Here is a 24137-nt window from a genome sequence, read left to right on the forward strand (position 1 = left end):
ATGAAAAAAAAATATATATGAACAACTGGATATTATCAACAATGACATACTTGAGGAATAGCTGGAGTTTCAAAATTCTAACTAAAGTTATTTTGCAGATAATAGTAAAAATGTCAGCATGGGGGCCTAAAAGGCCTCCAATATGCGTTCTAGGGTTAAGAAGCTGGGACAAGACGACTTATCAGGGTTGTGGAAAAGCTGATTGAAAAACTCTTCCAGAGCTCTCTGGACCTAAGGTTACATGGAATGATGATGAACTACCCGTTATTTCAGCGGACAGCACACTGCCAAATTTAGCTCTATAGGCGGTATCAATGGATCCATGTGTGAGTCAAGTGTCCAAGCCACAAAACTTAGAGCAGAACCTATTCCTGTACAGCGAATTTGTCATCATCATGTAAGAGGACTTTACATGCGGATGACACGCAGGCTCTATACAACAGACCGCAGATAGAATGGACCAAAGGTTCACCTTCCAGCTAGATAATTACCCTAGGTTTATGGCCAACATAACTCAAGAGTGGGTTAAAGGCAACTCTGTAAATGTTCTTGTGTGAGCCCAAGCTTTTTTTTGGTTTAAGAACAGGGCTAAAGCATGACAAAATATGGAAAAAAAATGAAAGGGTCAGAACACTGTGATTGCATTGAATGCGATTTTTTAATGGCTATTAATTTATTGTACATTCAATCTGGTCTATTTGCAGAGCAATAAAACTAACAAACCTCTAGATGGTGCTAAATGTCTTTTAAATAAATTTAGCAAATGTAAAGTGTGATTTTTCTGGACAAACTGGGAAATTAAATGAAAGAAAGAGACAGAAAGAGAAAGAAAAAGAAAACGAGAATGAAAGAAAAAGATGGAAAAAAAAATAAAGAAAAAAGAAAAGAGAAAAAAAAAATGAAAAATAAAGAAAAAAAATAAAGAAAAAAGGTGCAGCAAAACAATATTTTCAAATAATTCAATTTATTAGGCACGTGGAACTTTATCATACATGTATCATAATGTACAAATAATTGGGTATCAACATAAATGTAAAATCTGTACAATAAATTTAATAACATTTATGGTTTCTAACTATGTAAAAAATTTTACTAGGATATAAATAATATGCAATTTTAAATGAAAAATGCTATCTAAAAATGCACATCTTAATAAAAAAAAATTCTGTATATTAGTATAATACAGCTGAGTAAGTCAAACATCACAGTGGATCTTTACATAGCAGCTTTATAGGCCGCTCTTTGGAAATGCAGTTTATTACAGCTACAGATCTGTAATCTCCATAGTTGAAATTGTAACCCCCCCCCCCCCCCCCAGAAAAAAAATGTAAGTTTGGTTCATAGGACTACTATAAAAATACAATATAGAGTCATAGTTCTGCCCAGTTTATTCATGCTACTACCGGGTTACAGACTACTGTCCACAGAAATACAGTGGACTCATAACTATGAGTCTGCTGTATTCTCCAGTACAGCTGTATAGGCCACTACAAATAAGAGGCTTCAGCTGTAGTATGCCAACTTTTACATAAGGCAAGGTAAGTTTCCAACAAGCTTGATCTAATGTTCACTGGGATAAATATATACAATGACTGTAAATTGCTACTTCTCTGTACAAACTATGAGACTACTTTATTGCACAATGAATGATTAGGACAGATTAATAAAAAAAAATAATCCCCTGTATTTACATTATGACAGTAGCTGTACAATGAGGTTATATTTGTTATGTTCTTTACTGCTATGTAGGGTGATATCGATATATTATAAAAAATATGCAGTGCTCTTTTTAAGAAAATATAGGACTATAGAGTAAGTTCTTTGAAAATAGTGTGATAAATTTTGACATCTCGGACATTGCCATTGTGATCATGAAGCATTGACCTCAGGTAAGAGGTTCTTAAGGGAATGGTCCTTCAATGTAGCCAGTGTCAGACTGGCCATCTAGGAAGCTATAGGAATCTATTTCTCAGAGGTTAATAGAGGGCCCAAGGAATTTCAACACTGATGTTACACTGGAGCGGAGCAGTAACATCGGCTATATCAGCAATGGTCAGCCATTGGTTCAGGAGAAGCATTTTCAACTGTATTACCTTAATTAAAGCATTAGTACTAGAGTAAACAATTTAAGATACCTGAAGGAAATCTACCATTTGTTTTTATGCATTGTGAACCAAACATACCTTGAGAATGCTGTAGCGACACCGATGCAGATCATGTGTTTAATACCTGATCCGAGTGGTTTTGTTTAAAAAAACTAATTATAAAATTCAGGACCTTAGGAAAGCTAGGTAGCATGCTGACTGCCTACATAAACACATTACACGGAGCTTCCTGAACTGTCCAGACAGGACTTATCAACCTGAGCTGGATGACTCATGCAGCAGCTGGGGGATGATGCAGCGATTGATTACTTCTGCCTGTCAGGGACAAAACAGTGATGACGTGTTCTCGGCTTATGCAGGGCAGGACAAGGCTAGAGCAGTGCATAATTAGGGTAAGAGGAGAGCATCGGGGGGAGCCACAGGAGTGACAGAGCCTCGTTATCATAATTTTATAATTGTTTTTTCAGCAAATCCACTTGGTTCAGAGATAAAACTAGATATGTTCCTGCATCAGTGTAGCTGCAGCATTCTCAAGGTATGTGTGGTGCATAATGCATAAAAGCAAATGGTATATTTTCCTTAAGAAAAATTTGTAAGATTGCTAGGGGGTAATATCCATTTGCATTATTCACCTGACAAATCCCTTTCCATAGGCTGGTCATCTACTTCCTGGTACCGCCTCCATACAACAAGAAATGCATGCTTAGTCAGTCAATCACAGACCAAAGCTAGTCAGTACTATGGCCATGATTGGATGAGTGGACATTTACTACTCAGGAAGTAGAGACCAGCAACGACTCGGGAAGCTTCAGAATAGGAAATTAGTGCAGTTACTACACCATCTTTAATTCTTTTTTAGCCCCATTCTGTTCTTTTAGTAAAAAATTTTTTACTGCTGGGCAACTTCAATTAATTTTCATGTCACAAGGCAGAAAAACATTGAGAATCCTGCCAGAATCTCCAGTAACATTGGTAGAACATGTCAACTGTCTCGGTAACGTGACACGTCAATGTGATCTGGCTTCATAACCACTTTAAAAACACATCAAGGCCGATTTTAGATTTTACTTAATGGGGGTATATTTCACACTAGTCTTGATAATGCTTTACTTTTGTGTAGCGCGTGGCCAATTTATTGCATGCTTTGCATCAGTCTACAAGATTCTCTCAAGCTTTCACGCCAATTGACGTAAATCCACTAGAAGCCATTTGCCCCTTTTTTGCCCCTGCCCTCACCACACCCCTTTTTTCCATAAGTGGTTTGTCCCTTCTTCTCCAAAAAAAAAAAAAAGATCATGATACATTTCCCCCAAATTTACCATTCTCTTTTTAGTCACTCTCTATACTAGTCCAAAACAAAACAGAGGGGCAAAAAGTCTTACAAACAGCACAAAAGCAACTGAAATATTATAGTGCAATATTATTCTTGTTACAAGTACAAAAATTTGATCTAGTGTAATCATTTCAAGTTCCTAGACCCCCCCCCCCCCCAAATAAAACATCTGTACCAGGGCCTCACTATCTACATATGCGAAGAATCATCTTCATGCCAGGTCAAAAAGATGAATTACGGTGGTTTTTGCCTTTGGAACACCAATCTTGTAGGAGAAAGGTCACCAAAGATCACTGTCAGCTGTACATTTAAATAAAGATATTTAGAAAGATATGAATTCATGAACCATGTCAAAGTCTAAGATGCCATTATACCAACCCATTATACCATTCTACACGAAAAGTATTTAATTCAGATCACCTATCATAAGGAACACATTGAATATAGAGAATAGTCAGTGCAAAACAAGTACTTGTTGTACATAATAGTTAAATCCTTCACATTTACTACCGTTACCCCTGAGCAGTCTCATACATGAAGATGTGCACCAAGCCACTTTTGCCGCACAAACATCCAACACTATAAATAGTACACACAACTAAGACACATAACAGGCCTAGAACACAAGTATTTAAAATAGACACTGAGAACAGAGCCATGGACATTTAACAAACTCCCCCACGGGCAAACCTGTCACCGGCCATTAGATTTTTAGCTGGTGACCAGTTCCGTTAGCCGATACTATGCAGAGTTTAAAATGTCTTTGTCAGGATTCTGAATGCTGCCACTACTTTATAAAACTATTTCACATTACCTGGCTCCCTGCTATCAGTGTGTGTAGAGTCCCCAAAAATAGGGGGGGGGGGGGAAGAGTATGGGGGCGGTATGCCTCAGTCTCCTCATGCATTCATACTAAATACCACCCCCTTTCTCCCTGCACTTGACAGGAGATGGTGACGGGAATGGAAGCTGGATGACTGTGAGGCACAGGCAAGCTTGTACTTCCCTAGCACATGTTGCTGGTAGGGAGCCAGGTAATGTGAAATAAAGTTTTATTAAGTACTGAACTGATTAAGAATGCTGACAAAGCGATTTTTAAAATCAGCATAGCATAGACTATTGAAACCCGTCACTAGCTAAATATGACATGCCAGGTTCACTTATAAGGAAAAGATGTTTGTGATTGTCAACACACCAGAGTAGTATATCCTCAGTGCCGCTGTATATAAAGTGGCGTAATCTCTTTAAAGAATAACCACCCCGTCTAAAGCAGATTTGTGCGATTTATCTCTAGTTTCCGATGCCTTTTAGTTTCCTATTAGAGTAGACCTCTATATCTTCAGTAATTATTAATGGTGCTCATCTCAAACAGGACAGAAAAAGTCATCAGACCAGTGGTGGCCCAAAACCATACAACACATCAGCGTCAAAGGCCTCTTACCTCTATTTCATATATGTCTATACCATTTTACCAAGATTCTGAATCATAAAAATTATTGTCAGTCATTCTCTTTACATGAGCTAAGTTAATACTGCATTTCCCAATAATGCATGGAAAATAGGGATCCAATCTGGATACTGACACATATGTAGTAGTGACTTTCTCCGATACTATATATTATATAACTCTGCAGTAAACAGATTTTAGTGTTATAAATAAAAGAGGTAGAAGTTTCTTCCCTGTGAGATACTATTCATTGTGGAAAAACAAGACCAGACAGAGGACAATGGACATTGTAGACCTGACTTCTAAAAGTTGAGACGTTGCTTTTGGAATGGCTCAAGGCCTTATTCTTAGCCATGTGGAGTTTCTTGTGTTATCCAAAGTCAGGCAACTCCACAATAGTGGAGAAAGTACAAAACTAAGTCACAAAATAAAGATAACATTTCAAGCAACAAGTTCAACATTGCGGTCGTTATAAATCAATGCACGGTCCGTTCTGGACTGACGGGAATACTTTAGTCGTAGAAATTTGCCCATGAAGTCCATTGCATCTAGAACCTGTTAAAAAAAAATGATCATGAGATACCTTAAAAATATATCGACACTAATGACGAGAAGTCCTGAAGTGCAATGTTCAGGTATGTGCAGAACATTTTGGGTTTAGGTCCCCAAGCCCGAAGCCGGACTTCAGCAAGAAGTTTGGGTATATCATTCAGGCTCAACACCCATTGGTAAAACCCGCATTTGTTTGTCATCAATAGGTTAGTGACCCTTTAAAGGGAACCTGTCACCAGGAGACCCATTTTTAGCACTCCCCAGTCCCCACAGAGCATAGTACATACACTGCCAGAGTGTTTTTGTATAAAAAATAGGATTTACAGAAAAAAAGATATGTTATATTGTACCTTTCATTAGCATCTGCTGTGTGACTTGGCAGTTGCCAATTGGGAGGGGTTGGAAAGGAGCAGCCCCCCCCACCCTTGGGAAACATGTGACCTTTTCAAATATATGAATAACTCCCCACACTCGGGATTGGCTGTAGAGGAGCAGGGGGCGTCGCTTAGCCCAGTGATGGGTGTTTTCATATATTTGAAAAGGTCACATGGAGAAGCTGTTTCCCAAGGGTGGGGGGGGGGGAACTGCTCCTTTCCAGCTCCTCCCAAAAGGCAACTGCCTAGTCACACAGCAGATGCTAATGAAAGGTACAATATAACATGAAAAAAGTAAAAATTAGAAAGAAATGGAAAAAAGTACAGAGGTCAAGATGACTAAAAATAAAATGAGGAGGACATATCTGGTTGTCTTCCTGTGGAATAACTGGATAGTAGTTGCACCACAGAAAAATGTGTCTAACACTGGATTTTATGCTGTAGAATATTGAGATAATCCACTCTTTTTAGATTATATATATTATTATATGTATGATACATACACTGTCCAGCATCCTCTTCGTATGTGCGGCTGAAATGCAAAATCTTGCTCTGGCTTCTGCAATAGGAGTTGCTGGGAACCCAACTACAACAACACCAATTTTCTTCTCAAGCATGTGTCGTGCAAAAGCTCTGTGGATACATGTAAAAATTAAAAATCTATATTTTTCTAAAAGAAAATGGATAGAAAATACATGAATTATACAAGTTACACACTACTACCACCGATATTTCAATGTAAAACATCTGTATACATTGGTTAATGCACTCTAGGTGGTCAGAGAAAAAAGAAAATACCCGAAACAGGTCAAAATCACTCCACTTTCCCTAGAACGGACATAAAAACAAATAAAAACCATAAACATGTACGGTATTGTTGCATCCCAAAATATCCCATCAAAATATAAAAGCGGTTATTCCTGGTGTTGAAACCCGCAATGGAAATTAGCGCCAAAATGTCTGAAAGGTCACTTTTTGCCTTATGATAACTTTTGTAACACTTTTGTATATGTTGCAAAAGGTTGTACATTCCCCAAAATGGTAGCAAATAAAACGTCAGTTCCTGCAAAAAATGATACAGCTCCGTACACTTAAGTATGCAAAAGTAATTAGTGCCAGAAGATGGCGAAATACAATTTTTTGGTACAGAAGGTTTTAATTTTTAATTTTAATTTTTTTTTTAAATTAAAACTAAATAAAACCTATAGAAATTTGGTATCCCCATCAAAGAATAAAGGAGACATTTGGGGCGCACAGAGAAACCTGTAAAAAACCAAGCCCACTTCCCAGTACACGGCACAGAATATTAATTATCCTCACTTTGAACTACAATTTGTTATGCAGGACACAAGCCCACACACTGCTGTGTACATAGAAAAATCAATTTTTCCCTGTACACTTTCAAAAATCCATAACTTTTTTTAATGGATTTTTGAAGGTGTAGAATGAAAAATGGAAACACAAAAACAAAAAAAAGGGCCAAAGTTGTTAAGGGCCAGTCCCCGGGTTACATACAAGATAGGTTCTGTAGGTTTGTTCTCAAGTTGAATTTGTATGCAAGTCGGAACTGTTTATTTTATAATTGTAAGTCCAGGCAAATTTTTTTTGCCTGAATTTGAAAAATGTTGGGTTGTCATAAGAACCAGAATTAACAATAAAGATTAATTGCAGACACCTGTGATAACGGTTATAGCTGATTATTGTAGTCTAAGGCTAAAGAGCAGTAAATTACCAATATCCAGAGGTCCGTTTGTAATGTGGGGTCGTCTGTAAGTCGGGTGTTCTTAAGCAGGGGGCCGCCTGTAATGTCTATCTAATCTTGGGCATAGCAAGGCTGAAGCAAAAAGATGGAACTGCTCAGCCGAGCAGTGACGGTGAACGTAACAGGTGACATTTTTGGGTGCGGCCCCCTCTTCAAACAAGGAGAAACACAACTGGATGAATACATATTCTTAAATGTGCTCCGATTGTATGCTGTAATTTTATAGATGAATACAGGAATTTTTCAGCGAAATATCTGCGGCAGGACATAATGTATATAACACAGTTTTTTTTGTTTTTTTTTACTTCCTCCAACATAAGATAGGGAAAATAATGAAATGCTATGATAGGACATTACAGCTTATATAAATGCACTTACAGACAGGGGCCTAACTACAACAGCATTAGCAGCTGCTACGGGGCCCGGACGCAGGGGGGTGGACTGGCACAGTATAATTTATCTATGTGCTCCCGGGCCTGCCCCCTATGTTCATGTTGGCAGGAGCACAACAATAGCCTGATTTAAGGAAGCCCCTGGGCCCGGGAGGGACAGCCAAAATATAATTTGCTAATGATGTGCCCGCGGGCCTGTCCCACTCTCTCTCCTGACTGCAGGCCGCATATGGAGGTAGGTGGGCCAGACCGGGCTGATTACTTATCCCATAACTTCTTCTCCTGGCTGCAGATGACGGGTGCATTGGCACACTATATAACAAATTATAATACCTCTGTCCATCCCAGCCTGTGCCACTACCTCTCATGACTGCAGCCGACCAGCCCGGCCTGGCAAGCCCCCCTCATATATGGCAAGCCCACCTCATACGTGGCAAGCCCACCCTCTCTTCTACTCTACTTTTCCCCCGGTCAGCTTATGTCATCTGACCCCGTCCCCATGTTCCAGGCCTGCACGTTGACGAGAGACATCTGTTTTCCAGACTCTTCAGTCATTGGAGGTGAGTATATACTGGATGTGTGTGTGTATATATGCTGTATATCTGTGTATGTGTTGCATATACTGGATGTGTGTGTATATATGCTGTATATCTGTGTATGTGTTGTATATACTGGATGTGTGTATATATGCTGTATATTTGTGTGTTTGTTGTATATAGTGAATTTGTGCCAGGAAAAAGCAATTGGATCGCCTTCAGTGGGCCCCAGCTATATTCCTTCCTTTTGCAGCAGATGTTTTTATGATGTATGAAATAAAGACTTCATTTTAAGGAATGGTGAGTAGAAACTGCTATTTTTTAACTAAACTATGTTTGCTGTATATCGGTGCGTATGTTGTATATACTGGATGTGTGTGTCTATATGCTGTATATCGGTGCGTATGTTGTACATACTGGATGTGTGCGTCTGTATATCTGTGTGTTTGTTGTACATACTGGATATTTGTGTGTCTATATGCTGTATATCGGTGTGTTTGTTGTATATACTGAATGTGTGTGTATATATGCTGTATATCTATGTTTTTCTTTCCCCTTATTTAAGGAAAAGGGGGCCCCATTCAAAAGTCTGCTTTGGGTCCCAGCCTGTGCTAGTTACGCTCCTGCCCACACGGGTTGTTTCCTGTACAGATAAGTTCCTGAATGTCAAATCTAGTCCAATAAAAAGGATAACCTTTAACCACTCCATGACTGGCTTGTTTCAGTCTTATATGAATTAGCCATTTCTGTCTCACCAACCAAAAGATTTCTATTTCAGTCTTTGTGATTATATGAGGTCTTGTTTTTTGCAGGACAGGTCATAATATCTAATGCAATTTTTTTCAAGGTGGCAATAAGAAGAGTATATTTTTAAATTTCAGGCTGTTTATACTAATAAAATGTAAAGATTTTAAATTTTTAATATATTTCTGGGAGGGGATTTTTGTTTTGTATTTATTTCATATGTTTTGCCTTACATTTCAAGCAGACCTCGGTGTCTCCATTAGACCCATTGGCTGTCACTAGGTGGCCCCACCTCTCCTCCTTCCATCAGTACTGTGGTTTAAATGAACCACAACACCTAAGAGGTCAATTTCCCAGGATCAGTGTCTCTCCAATAGGATTGGATTCCGCAAAGACAGTCATGAAAGACCTCTGGGTGCTGTTCCATGGTCCACACTGTAGATATTGAAAACCACACAGTTTGCTTTAATAAGGAATTAGGATCATACCCACCCTACTTTTCCTGGCATGTACAAGAGAACGGGGACCACAGGGGAATCTTCATTGCCATATATTATGAATCCTAATTTATGTAATTTTTGTCTGAAGTATCTCGTGTTTTCTAGTAGCTGCTGGACTCTTTGTTGTCCTAGTGCAGAAGAAATAATACAGGAATAAATCAGAGACATTTCACATGTTAACAGCAATAAACACATCTACTTTTGTACATATTTACAGTGTAGATTTTAAATGGTATATAGGTAAAGAGTTAAAAAAAAAAATTCTAATATCAGATTGGTGGGGGTCAACACTTGGGAGCTCCTCTGAGCATGCGATTTTCACCGTCTTCGAGGTCGCAGAGGACCAACGCAGAAGTACATCTCAATACTGGAAACCTGGTTAACCTGGAAAACTCCTTTCATTTTTTGACTTTTGGCATATCACCCTTCCCACTACATGTTTTAATTTCACACAGGGAGGAGGGTGCTTAAGCACAACAGTTATCAGAGACCCTCCATGCTGTCTTGTCACAGCCTGATGTGCATGTGCACTTTCCCCTCTCACTGCTGTGATTACAGTGGGCAGAGGGAAGGGGGAGGTGCTGAGGGAGCAGGGGGGGGGGGTGGAGACATTCTGTTGCACTCTGTGAAGCTACAGTACAGAGGGGCTTTGGTAACAGCCCCACTGAGAGCCCTTCTGGCTCGTAAGCAAAGTTGATTTTAGAAGGATGGGGGTCATGGATAACAAATATATGAAGATTACCACAGTCACTGTCCCTGGTTTATCATACTTGATTTTGATGATGGATTTCCCTTACAGAGCTTTACACTTAGGATTCTTTTTTTTTCATACATACAGCTGTGAAATATTTGTGCTCTTTGTATCTTATACTTAAAGGGAAACTGTCATGAAGAAAAGGCCCAATAATCCATACTCGCCCCACCCTGTGCCTTTCTTGAAAAGTGAAGCACATGGTCCCAGCTTAAATATTCCCTCCCCAAAATTTTACTGGTCCCACCAGTAAAATCCCTCCCCAAACATTTTTGGCTTTTGTCTGTTGACTCCGCCCTCTACCACTCGACTTCACCCATCACTGCTTGGCTCCACCCATTGTGGGTGCAGGACATGGCGACAAGATCTGCAGTTTTCCACAGTGTTCACTGCTAACTTACCCATGCAGTGAGAGGGACAGGTGATATGGGGAGGAAATGTAACCCCTTAACAGCAGGAATTACTGGTGTGAGGGGTAAATTTCTGGTGACAGGCCAACTACACATACCACATATTAGCTGCAGATTTTTAGATTGAATAAGTTTGTATTTTTATTATGCTTTATTACATGGACAATTATTAACATAAGTGCAGCCCAAATGACATTGGGAAACTCTTACCTTCATGTCCCATAATGCATTTCATTACTCTGATTGTTTGCTCTGCAACAGGTGGAGACATAGATGATGCATAAAGTGCACTGTGTGAATGAGTTCTTAAGTAATCCACAAGATCCTATCGATAAAGACGGATAATAGATTAGAAATAGTTTAAAAGTTTACATTTTAATTTGAAACCATTGTTTTAATCATTTGTTGACTCATGTGGCTGCTATGGGGCCACCAAAAGTGAAATTTGGCAATCGCTGGGAGAACAAAAGATGGGTGACATCTGTGATGATCAGTGGGAGTCTCAGCTGATCTTGGCAGGCAGAAGAATAAAAAAAGAGAATGGAGATGGAAGTCCAGCTCCCTTCTCTGTGTAGTGGTTGCCACAATTCGCTAATTGGTGGGCAGCCCCTAGTACGGAACCTCCCCAAATTCTATCATGATGATCTAGGCTTTGGGCAAAGTCATCAATGATTGTTATATGAGGGGTTACACCTTGACATTCTAAACATTGGAATTTCACTCTTTAAGCCAGAATTAGTATGGACACCAATTACATTTTTTTTTTTTAAAAACATACCTTTTTTCCAGCAATATATCCTCCCATGGCTCCAAAACTTTTAGTAAATGTCCCCATCATCACGTCAACATCTGCTGGATTGACTCCAAAGTATTCCACCACACCCCGTCCTGTAGGCCCAACCGCTCCAATACTGTGCGCTTCATCCAAGTATAGGTAAGCCTTATACTTCTTCTTTAATGCTACGATTTCTGGAAGACGGACAATAGATCCTTCCATACTGCAAGAGAGAGAAAAATGAGAATATCATCATTAAAAGTGTTTAATAGAAGACATTATATAGAGGGACCCTCAGAAAAATGTCTGAACACAGCAGTTATAGATTGTGATAATTTGAAGGGATTGTCCAGGAATAACTATTTGTGGCCTATCTGGTGGTCAGTGGGGCCTGACATCTTACCCCTGGATAGGTCAGGTATTTGTGACTGCTGCAATGTACGTTTCTATGATTGGGTTTACCTGTAAATCCCTTCCACAAGAATGAGGATTTTCTTCCAGGCTCGGTGTGTCCGAGGCTGACCATTTACCACAGCATCCCGTAATAATTTCTCCAGGTTCTGCATGTCTGTGGGAAAATGGTTAGAGATACTTGAGTACATACACTTGAGCTGTTGTGCAAAATTTTATTTAACATCATAATATATATGAGAGGGATAAGAATATGAAATTTTGACTACATAAAAGTGGCCTTCCACCCAGAAAAGGGGTTTGACTATATACCAGGCACAGATGTGGCTTGCGAGTCAAGGTGTCCTGCAGACCCATAACAACCAGATCTCCTGCCGACACCACCACCAAGGCTCCAGCATCAGGAAGCGCCGAGCACACAACATGGTGCAGTCTGAGTGCTGCAACCTTGTGGTAATTAGCGATGCAATCTAAGCACAGCATATTCCACAATGACCAGCACTGGATGGACAGTGGACCGGGTAACCAGAACCAAACTGTATTGCATTATTGCTACAGCATCTGGTTGTACACTGCGCCTGTGTGAGGGAATAGAATACATTTTCTATTGTGTTCACACACCATGTGTTTTACATTGGCCCTATGCTTAGTACCATCCCCCGCACACACAGATAATTTTACACTGATACATCCCGTTGAAGGCAGAGGAATGTGACGCATGCTCTGTAAGTTTCTTTGTCCCAAGAACCTATAAAAGCTCTCTCTGCTACCCAAATAAAGTGGAATGCTCAAACACATGAGGGTCTGAGTGGTTCACCGAGCAGCTCGTACTATACAATGATTTGGACACACATCACATCCGAGTAAGGAGATTTTTCTCCAACACCTGCACCAGGGACTGAGATGTTCAGTGAACCAACCGCTCAGAGAGTGAGGACCACATCCAAACTGCTGACCACCTCACCACTGAAGTTCAAGTACCACCACCGTCCACCTCCAGCCGCTCCCACCCCCAATATGTATTTGTTCTGTTTTTTCAATGTTTTTCGCTTCTTGTGACATAAAACACATGTAACCTGTAACATGTGACCGGACACTATGTGCAAAACAATTTCCCTTTGGGATCAATGAAGTGTATTATATAGTATCCTATTAGACACAGATATCACACAAGGAAAGATGACTATTGGGCATATCTAATATACTGTATAGTCAGATTATGTTTTATAGGTGCAGTGTCATTTTAATAAAATGCTTTAATATAAAAACATTTACATACAGGGGCACATTTACTAAGGGCCGTGCACCAATTTTCTGTTGGATTTTGCTTGGACATGTATTTAAGGAGTGTCCGAGACACATAGGCGTCGCATTCAACTCATTTGTGTCACCGCTGCACTAAACCCTACACAACACAAAATTCTGCACTGAAAGGGGTGTTCTGGTGCAACACATTTCTCATGCAGAGCCACAACAGAATTGTGTTACACACCCCATGTTAAAGGTGCATCAAAAAGAAATATGTCTGAGCAGTGCAGGGAGCACCACATTCATGCCGACCCTGCACCACAATTCATGAATCTGGTGCACTGTGCACACTACACAGACTGCACGGTTTTTGATAAATGTGCCCCACAACGTGTCATTTATCAACCTCTCATTAGTCAACAGTATTTATTCATCATCTTAGAGATGGGCGATCGAGAAAATACAGGACAGTTATGGAAATACAGTAGTGGTAGAGCAGCAAGTTAGACAGGTATTTGAGGACTTTTATTCAGATCTATATAAGTCCCAGAATTTGGCAGGACAGGAGGGGATAAATAATTATCTTAGGGGGGCTTGAGTTACCCTTCCTAAGGGAGGAGCAGAGGAGGGACTTGGACACACCATTGACGGTAGAGGAATTGAGACTGGCCGTAATGGTCTTCCATTTGAAATCTATAGAAAGTATGGTGATATCCTTCTGCCTGTGGTCCTACAGGTTCTGAGCAAGGGAAAAGATGGAGAAGGCCTAGCGGGATCAATGAGGGAAGCCATAATAACTCTTATCCCAAAGAAAAACTAAAATCTAATGGAATGTGAATCACATAGGCCTATATCACTACTTTATACAGATGTTAAGATCTTAGCCAAAACCCTTGGTCGGAGACTGCAGAAAGAGATGAGCGAATTTATCAAAATTTGATTCGACCCGGTTCGAATCACAGCACCAAATCATAGCATGTACGTCACATGCCGGGCTGAGCCCTCTCCATAGCCGGTAAGTCTTTGCTGCATATTGCCACACAGGGAGGAACACTGCCGTCACACAGTCAGGAATTACTGTAAACTTAGGATTTGTGACAAATCAAAGTTTTCCTGAAATTCTAAATGAATTTAGACTCTAATCATCATACATTAACATTAGGGTAGGTTAATGTCTACAGTCCAAATATTTCCCAAAAAGGGGTGTATTGATAATGCAAAGTTCCTCAACATCCTTGGAGTTGTGGTGGAGTTGCTTCAGCAGACAGATTACCTGCCACCCCCCCCAAAAAAAAAAAATAGGGGAGAGAAAAGAAAAAAAAAATAAGTACCGTAGGTCAGCATTATCTGATAAACTAATGCAGGGACAATTTCTCTTGAAACTATTTATATTTCCCAATTTGTCTACAGAATACTTGTTCATATTTCAAAATCTTGGCCATGTACATTATCCATAGATGTCTAGGCCTTAATCGGGGAGCCATTCCTGAGCAATAATTTTTCTAGCTATGTAAAGAGCTTGGCCTCAATGCATTACACTGGTGAATAGACATTTTATTACATTCCAAATAACCTAACATACAAGTTTTAATCTTCAAAGTCTGCATCCTCTCACACATTTTGGACATTTGTAATTCAGTCTAAGGTGTTCTTTTATTAAATTTGCTGGTGTCCAAAACACCCTGTGAAGGCTAAAGTATTGAGTTATTAAAATCCTGGATTAAATGGTAAAATTAGTAATGACCCCAAGAATCTTATTATCCTAAGAATCTTATTCACCTCATCTGTCCAATGGCTCTTGACAGAGGGGGCAGGATAAGGATGAAATGGAAGCTAAACTGTCACCCACCGAGGATATTGCAATCCACGGGTGCAGAAGGTGTAAGAGGCTTAGGGGACCCATAAGGTGTGACTTTTCCATATGAGAAGGATAGTATTATAAGCCATACATTATTGTTGGGGGTCTGGCACTAACTTGAACTGATTGCATAGAATAATAATTATTTCATTTATATAGCGCACACCAGTGGCGTAACTAGAGTCCACTGGGCCCCGGGACAAAATTCCTAATGGGGCCCCCCCGCCCTTCCCCAACTATACCTAAATAAAAAAAAACTCAAAACCCTTTCTGCTAACCGATATTTCAGTGATTATTACATATTCTGCCCCCCACAATTATTACAATCTCCCCCCCCCCACAATTAATTACATATTCTGCCCCCCCCCCACAATGAATAATTACATATTCTCTCCCCCCCCACAATGAATTATTACATATTCTGCCCCCCCCACAATGAATTATTACATATTCTGCCCCCCCCACAATGAATTATTACATATTCTGCCCCCCCCACAATGAATTATTACATATTCTGCCCCCCCCACAATGAATTATTACATATTCTGCCCCCCCCACAATTAATTATTACATATTCTACCCCCCACAATTAATTATTACATATTCTACCCCCCACAATGAATTATTAAATATTCTCCCCCCCCCACAATGAATTATTCTCTCCCCCCCTACAATTAATTATTACATATTCTCCCCCCCCCACAATGAATTATTACATATTCCCCCCCCCCCACAATGAATTATTACATATTCTCCCCCCCACAATGAATTATTACAATCTCTCCCCCCCCACAATTAATTATTACAATCTCTCCCCCCCCACAATTAATTATTACAATCTCTCCCCCCCCACAATTAATTATTACAATCTCTCCCCCCCCACAATTAATTATTACAATCTCTCCCCCCCCACAATTAATTATTACAATCTCTCCCCCCCCACAATTAATTATTACAATCTCTCCCCCCCCAAAAAAATTAATTATTACAGTCTCTCCCCCCCACACAATGAATTATTACAGTCTCTCCCCCCCACACAATGAATTATTACAGTCTCTCCCCCCCACACAATGAATTACAGTCTCTCCCCCCCACACAATGAATTATTACTAGAGATGAGCGAACACTAAAATGCTCGGGTACTCGTTATTCGAGACGAACTTTTCCCGATGCTCGAGTGCTCGTCTCGAATAACGAACCCCATTGAAGTCAATGGGAGACTCGAGCATTTTTCAAGGGGACCAAGGCTCTGCACAGGGAAGCTTGGCCAAACACCTGGGAACCTCAGAAAAGGATGGAAACACCACGGAAATGGACAGGAAACAGCAGGGGCAGCATGCATGGATGCCTCTGAGGCTGCTTAATCGCACCATTATGCCAAAATTATGGGCAACAGCATGGCCATGACAGAGTGACAGAATGAAGCTAGATAGCATCTAAAACATCCAATAATTGACCCTGACACTATAGGGGACGGCATGCAGAGGCAGCGGCAGCAGGCTAGAGAGTGGCATGGCGACATACCCTAATTGGACTCAGGCTTCAAACCAATGGGTGTCAGAGAGGAACCAAAGGAGGTGAGCAAGAAGCGCTCAAATAATATCGGTACATGATAAAAGTTTGCCAGTATATTTTGTGGATTACACAGCAGGGTGGCGACAAAGTTAACATGGAAGCCATGAAAACAACCCAAAATTCTGCCTGACACAGCTCGTTTGATAAGGGGACCATGTATGCTTACAGTTCATGCCAGTCGCTGCACTGGCTGCCAGTCTCCTTTCGAATACAGTTTAAAATAATAATAACCCTCATCCATAAAGCTCTGTATAATGCTGCACCCCCCTACCTCTCCTCTCTTATCTCAGTCTATCGCCCAACCCGTGCTCTTAGATCCGCCAGTGATCTTAGATTAACCTCTACCCTAGTGCGGACCTCCCACTCGCGTCTCCAAGACTTCTCTAGAGCTGCACCAATTCTATGGAATGCTCTGCTCCGGACTATCAGACTAATACCTAACCTCCAAAGTTTCAAACGTGCTCTTAAAACCCATTTCTTTAGGCAAGCCTATAACACTCATTAACTGCATGAAGTTTTAACTCTTCTACTAACCCGTCCTGTGTCGTCCTCCCATCTGTTATCCAGCAACCAACAGGCACCAGACTTCTCTGCAGTCCCATTCACCCTGGACCTGGTATATAAGATGACGGCTGAGTGGTTCAAGCGACAGCAATTCCATTTATTATATTTTTTTCTATTCCCTAAGAAGAATGGCTTGACCATTAAATATTCTTTTACCTCGTGTTACCCCATCATCTTCATAAACCGTAAGCTCTGGCGAGCAGGGACCTCACTCCTGTTGTTCCATACAAATGTTGTGCTCTGTTACATTACATTTGTATTTGTTTCCTATGATTTGTAAAGCGCTACAGAATATGATGACGCTATATAAATAAAGATTATTATTATTATTATTATGGAGGCAGTGAACTAGTACCCTGTTTCCCCTAAAATAAGACATCCCCCGAAAATAAGACCTAGTGCAATATTGTTCAGGCTTAGAAATATAAGGCCTCCCCTGAAAATAAGACCTAGCGGCAGTCATTGCAGCAGGTTCCCCCACGCCATACATTAGTATTAGTAAATCTTTTAGATGCTGCAGAAGGTTGTGCTATGGGGAAGAATTCAAGGAATTAAATCACTGGATGTTGTGCTGCAAATGTGACCCCAGCAGCCACAAGGATAAGAAGGGTCATTAATGGGAAGTGCTTTACTAAACATGAGAGATTGGGGTCACAAGAAATACAGCATGAAATTCAGAGTTTGGAGAGTTATAAGGATGTTTAAGAAGTTGATTTTTTGTTCAATGATAAATGTAAATTCTTGTTCATGGAAAAAGAAGACATCCCCTGAAAATAAGACCTAGTGCCTCTTTAGGAGCAAAAATTAATATAAGACACTGTCTTATTTTCGGGGAAACAGGGTAGTAGATTAAAGGTGCTGCAACTATGTTAGTTGGATCTTGGGATGGAGCTGGCGCTCTGCAGCCAGGCGAGCTTTTGCCAATCCAAGCCCCTGTCTCTAGGCTACTCCCCAAACAGCACTTCTAAGAACCTTTTGTATAAGATCAAGTGTAGTAGCGTTCTTATAAGTTTAGGATATGGCGGGTGAGGGGAATGTAAACAGATGCGCAAGAAGCGCTGAAATAATATCCCTAAATGGTAAAAGTTTGCAAGTATATTTTGTGGATTACACAGCAGGGTGGCGACAAAGTTAACAACTTTGATGTGGAATGCCCTGTAATAGCTCTTGGGCGGTGTGCCTTTTATCGCCTAGGCTCAGCAGTTTCAGCACCGCCTGCTGTCGCTTAGCGACGGCACTGCTGCTGTGCCTAGAGCTACCGACTGATGGCGCCATGCCCACGGATGGTAATTCGGAGGAGGAGGAGGTGGAGGAGGGGTGGGAGGAGGTATAGTAGGCCTTTGAGACCTGGACCGAGGTAGGCCCCGCAATTCTCTGCGTCGGCAGTATATGACCAGCCCCAGGGTCAGACTCGGTCCCAGCCTGCACCAAGTTAAGTGTAGTAGCGTTCTTATAAGTTTGGGATATGGCGGGTGAGGGGAATGTAAACAGATGCGCAAGAAGCGCATGATGCGCATGGAGCTGGCGCTCCGCTGCCAGGCGAGCTTTCGCCAATTCAAGCCCCTGTCTCTAGGCTACTCCCCAAACAGCACTTCTAAGAACCTTTTGTATAAGATCAAGTGTAGTAGCGTTCTTATAAGTTTAGGATATGCCGGGTGAGGGGAATGTAAACAGATGCGCAAGAAGCGCTGAAATAATATCCCTAAATGGTAAAAGTTTGCCAGTATATTTTGTGGATAACACAGCAGGGTGGCGACAAAGTTAACAACTTTGATGTGGAATCCATGAAAACAACCCAAATTTCTGCCTGACACACCTCGTTTGATAAAGGGACGATGTATGGAGGCAGCTATATGGACGACTTTTGGAGGTAGCAATGGAGACAACGTGTGGAGGCTGCTATGGAGACAATTTAATTTGGATAGTGCCTGTATGTGGCAGTCCCAAACATTTTTCAAACCAGAGGAGCAGGTAGGTGGCCCTGCAGTAAAATGGAATAGATTGAGTGCCTGTATGTGGCAGTCCCAAAAATGTTTCAAACCAGAGGAGCAGGTAGGTGGCCCTCCAGTAAAATGGAATAGATTGAGTGCCTGTATGTGGCAGTCCCAAAAATGTTTCAAACCAGAGGAGCAGGTAGGTGGCCCTGCAGTAAAATGGAATAGATTGAGTGCCTGTATGTGGCAGTCCCAAAAATGTTTCAAACCAGAGGAGCAGGTAGGTGGCCCTCCAGTAAAATGGAATAGATTGAGTGCCTGTATGTGGCAGTCCCAAAAATTTTTCAAACCAGAGGAGCAGGTAGGTGGCCCTGCAGTAAAATGGAATAGATTGAGTGCCTGTATGTGGCAGTCCCAAAAATTTTTCAAACCAGAGGAGCAGGTAGGTGGCCCTCCAGTAAAATGGAATAGATTGAGTGCCTGTATGTGGCAGTCCCAAAAATGTTTCAAACCAGAGGAGCAGGTAGGTGGCCCTGCAGTAAAATGGAATAGATTGAGTGCCTGTATGTGGCACTCACAAAAATTGTTTCAAACAGAGGACCGGGTAGGTGGCCCTCCAGAAAAATTAAATGCATGAAGTACTATAGCAAGAGCCAGTGGGCCCTGTCAAAAAATAGCCATTTTCCTCTGCTTTACTGTACAAAGAGGAGGAGAAGGAGGAAAATGAGGAGGAGGAGGAGTGGATCAATTATTCAGGTTGAGCTTCCTTCACCTGGTGGAGATTGGAAATTCTGAGAAATCCAGCCTTTATTCATTTTAATAAGCGTCAGCCTGTCAGCGCTGTCAGTCGACAGGCGTGTACGCTTATCGGTGATGATGCCACCAGCTGCACTGAAAACCCGCTCGGACAAGACGCTAGCGGCAGGGCAGGCAAGAACCTCCAAGGCGTACAGCGCCAGTTCGTGCCACATGTCCAGCTTTGAAACCCAGTAGTTGTAGGGAGCTGTGTGATCATTTAGGACGATGGTATGGTCAGCTACGTACTGCCTCACCATCTTTCTGTAAAGATCAGCCCTACTCTGCCGAGACTGGGGACAGGTGACAGTGTCTTGCTGGGGTGACATAAAGCTGGCAAAAGCCTTGTAAAGCGTACCCTTGCCAGTGCTGGACAAGCTGCCTGCTCGCCTACTCTCCCTCGCTACTTGTCCCGCAGAACTACGCACTCTGCCGCTAGCGCTGTCAGAAGGGAAATACTGTTTCAGCTTGTGCACCAGGGCCTGCTGGTATTCATGCATTCTCACACTCCTTTCCTCTGCAGGGATGAGAGTGGAAAGATTTTGCTTGTACCGTGGGTCCAGGAGAGTGAACACCCAGTAATCGGTGCTGGAATAAATTCTTTGAACGCGAGGGTCACGGGATAGGCAGCCTAGCATGAAATCTGCCATATGCGCCAGAGTACCAACGCGTAAGAATTCACTCCCCTCACTGGCCTGACTGTCCATTTCCTCCTCCTCCAACTCCTCTTCTTCTGCCCATACACGCTGAACAGTAAAGGACTCAACAATGGTCCCCTCTTGCGTCTCGCCAACATTCTCCTCCTCTTCCTCCTCATCCTCCTCCACCTCCACCTCCTCCGATATGCGCTGAGAAACAGACCTGAGGGTGCTTTGGCTATCAACAAGGGAATATTCTTCCCCTGTCTCTTGTGACGAGCGCAAAGCTTCCGACTTCATGCTGACCAGAGAGTTTTTCAACAGGCCAAGCAGCGGGATGGTGAGGCTGATGATGGCGGCATCGCCACTGACCATCTGTGTTGACTCCTCAAAGTTACTCAGCACCTGACAGATATCAGACATCCACGTCCACTCCTCATTGTAGACTTGAGGAAGCTGACTGACCTGACTACCAGTTCTGGTGGAAGTTGACATCTGGCAGTCTACAATCGCTCTGCGCTGCTGGTAAACTCTGGATAACATGGTCAGTGTTGAATTCCACCTCGTGGGCACGTCGCACAACAGTCGGTGAGCGGGCAGTTGGAGGCGGCGCTGCGCTGCCCTGAGAGTGGCAGCATCTGGGCTGGACTTCCTGAAATGCGCACAGATGCGGCGCACCTTCGTGAGCAAATCAGACAGATTGGGGTATGTCTTGAGGAAACGCTGAACTATCAGATTTAACACATGGGCCAGGCATGGCACATGTGTCAGTCTGCCGAGTTGCAGAGCCGCCACCAGGTTACGGCCGTTGTCACACACAACCATTCCCGGCTTGAGGTTCAGCGGTGCCAGCCACAGATCAGTCTGCGCCGTGATGCCCTGTAATAGCTCTTGGGCGGTGTGCCTTTTGTCGCCTAGGCTCAGCAGTTTGAGCACCGCCTGCTGTCGCTTAGCGACGGCACTGCTGCTGTGCCTAGAGCTACCGACTGATGGCGCCGTGCCCACGGATGGTAGTTCGGAGGAGGAGGTGGAGGAGGGGTGGGAGGAGGAGGAGGCATAGTAGGCCTGAAACACCTGGACCGAGGTAGGCCCCACAATCCTCGGCGTCGGCAGTATATGAGCAGCCCCAGGGTCAGACTCGGTCCCAGCCTCCACCAAGTTAACCCAATGTGCCGTCAGAGATATATAGTGGCCCTGCCCGGCAGCACTCGTCCACGTGTCCGTGGTCAGGTGGACCTTGTCAGAAACGGCGTTGGTCAGGGCACGGATTATGTTGTCTGACACGTGCTGGTGCAGGGCTGGGACGGCACATCGGGAAAAGTAGTGGCGGCTGGGGACCGAATACCGAGGGGCGGCCGCCGCCATGAGGCTGCGAAAGGCCTCGGTCTCTACTAGCCTATAGGGCAGCATCTCCAGGCTTAGCAATCTGGAAATGTGCACATTAAGGGCTTGGGCGTGCGGGTGGGTTGCACTATATTTGCGTTTCCGCTCCAGCGTCTGGGGTATGGAGAGCTGAACGCTGGTGGATGCTGTGGAGGATCGTGGAGGCGACGATGGGGTTTTTGTGGCAGGGTCCTGGGCAGGGGGCTGACTAGCAGCTGACACAGGGGAAGGAGCAGTGGTGTGCACGGCCGGAGGTGAACGGGCTTGTTGCCACTGAGTGGGGTGTTTAGCATTCATATGCCTGCGCATACTGGTGGTAGTTAAGCTAGTAGTGGTGGAACCCCTGCTGAGCCTGGTTTGGCAAATGTTGCACACCACAGTCCGTCGGTCATCCGGTGTTTCCTTAAAGAACCTCCAGACTTCTGAAGATCTAGCCCTCGCCGCAAGAGCCCTCGCCACGGGAGCTTCACTAGTTGACACATTTGGCGCTGATGCACCAGCTCTGGCCCTGCCTCTCCGTCTGGCCCCACCACTGCCTCTTCCAACCTGTTCTGGTCGAGGACTCTCCTCCGTCTCAGAAGCACTGTGTTCACCCGGCCTCTCAACCCAGCTTGGTTCTGTCACCTCATCATCCTCCGATCCCTCAGTCTGCTCCCCCCTCGGACTTCCTGCCCTGACAACAACTTCCCCACTGTCTGACAACCGTGTCTCCTCATCGTCGGACACCTCTTTACACACTTCCACTACGTCAAGAAGGTCATCATCACCCACAGACTGTGACTGGTGGAAAACCTGGGCATCGGAAAATAGCTCAGCAGCAACCGGACAAGTGGTTTGTGACTGTGGGAAGGGTCCAGAAAACAGTTCCTCAGAGTATGCCGGTTCAAATGCCAAATTTTCCTGGGAGGGGGCAGACTGGGGGGGAGGAGGCTGAGGTGCAGGAGCTGGAGGAGTGGCGATTTCGGTGACATGGGTGGACTGCGTGGAAGACTGACTGGCGGTGGACAAATTGCTCGAAGCATTGTCAGCAATCCACGACATCACCTGTTCGCACTGTTCTGGCCTCAACAGTGCTCTACCACGAGTCCCAGTAACTTCAGACATGAACCTAGGGAGTGTAGCTCTGCGGCGTTCCCCTGCTCCCTCATCAGCGGGTGGTGTCTCACCCCGCCCAGGACCACGGCCTCTGACCCCTGCAGTAGTTGGACGCCCACGTCCCCGCCCTCGTCCTCTACCCCTAGCCCTCGGGTTAAACATTTTTAAAATGAGAGTTATAACTTTATTTTTTTTTTTAACTTTTTTTTGTTTTTTTTTGTGTTTTTTGTTTTTTTTTGTGTTTTTTGTTTTTTTTTGAGTTTTTAAAACCAAACAATGCTATCCTATTGCTATGGCTATTTTCTAGCCAAGTATCAAAGCACACTACTATGCCAGATGAGATGACACTGAGTTAGTGCCTAATTGAAATCCAACCCCTACTAAATTTTCCCACTTCGGTCTATGCTATGGATATGTGCGTCATTAAGCGCAGAACACAGCGGTCGCAAGTCTCACTACAAATTGCTCAGAATTGGCTAGTACATGCACTGCAGAAAGTACAGCCACCAGCAGATCAACCAGAAATCAAATATATAGAACGCTACTGTATGCGTAAGTAAGCTCTTTGTATTCTCCTATGGCTATTTTCTAGCCAAGTATCAAAGCACACTACTATGCCAGATGAGATGACACTGAGTTAGTGCCTAATTGAAATCCAACCCCTACTAAATTTTCCCACTTCGGTCTTTGCTATGGATATGTGCGTCACTAAGCGCAGAACACATCGGTCGCAAGTCTCACTACAAATTGCTCAGAATTGGCTAGTACATGCACTGCAGAAAGTACAGCCACCAGCAGATCAACCAGAAATCAAATATATAGAACGCTACTGTATGCGTAAGTAAGCTCTTTGTATTCTCCTATGGCTATTTTCTAGCCAAGTATCAAAGCACACTACTATGCCAGATGAGATGACACTGAGTTAGTGCCTAATTGAAATCCAACCCCTACTAAA

The 24137-nt window shown here is 42.9% G+C and overlaps 1 protein-coding gene across 1 annotated transcript in view; it reads right to left on the bottom strand.

The window, feature by feature from the left end:
- Positions 1-947: 947 nt before the first annotated feature.
- The window catches only part of LOC140121167 (serine palmitoyltransferase 3-like), a 74566-nt gene continuing 51376 nt past the window's right edge, over positions 948-24137 (bottom strand). Inside the window, exons 7-12 of the mRNA XM_072140451.1 lie at positions 12144-12249; positions 11685-11904; positions 11117-11231; positions 9738-9873; positions 6315-6444; positions 948-5440 (exon numbers count right to left, since the gene is read on the bottom strand). Of these exons, the coding sequence (XP_071996552.1) occupies positions 5327-5440; positions 6315-6444; positions 9738-9873; positions 11117-11231; positions 11685-11904; positions 12144-12249 (821 nt within the window). The 3' untranslated portion in view covers positions 948-5326. The remainder of the gene's footprint in view (positions 5441-6314; positions 6445-9737; positions 9874-11116; positions 11232-11684; positions 11905-12143; positions 12250-24137) is intronic.

Source organism: Engystomops pustulosus, chromosome 3 (genome assembly GCF_040894005.1).
Source record: "Engystomops pustulosus chromosome 3, aEngPut4.maternal, whole genome shotgun sequence".
In the NCBI taxonomy this organism is placed as follows: Eukaryota; Metazoa; Chordata; class Amphibia; order Anura; family Leptodactylidae; genus Engystomops; species Engystomops pustulosus.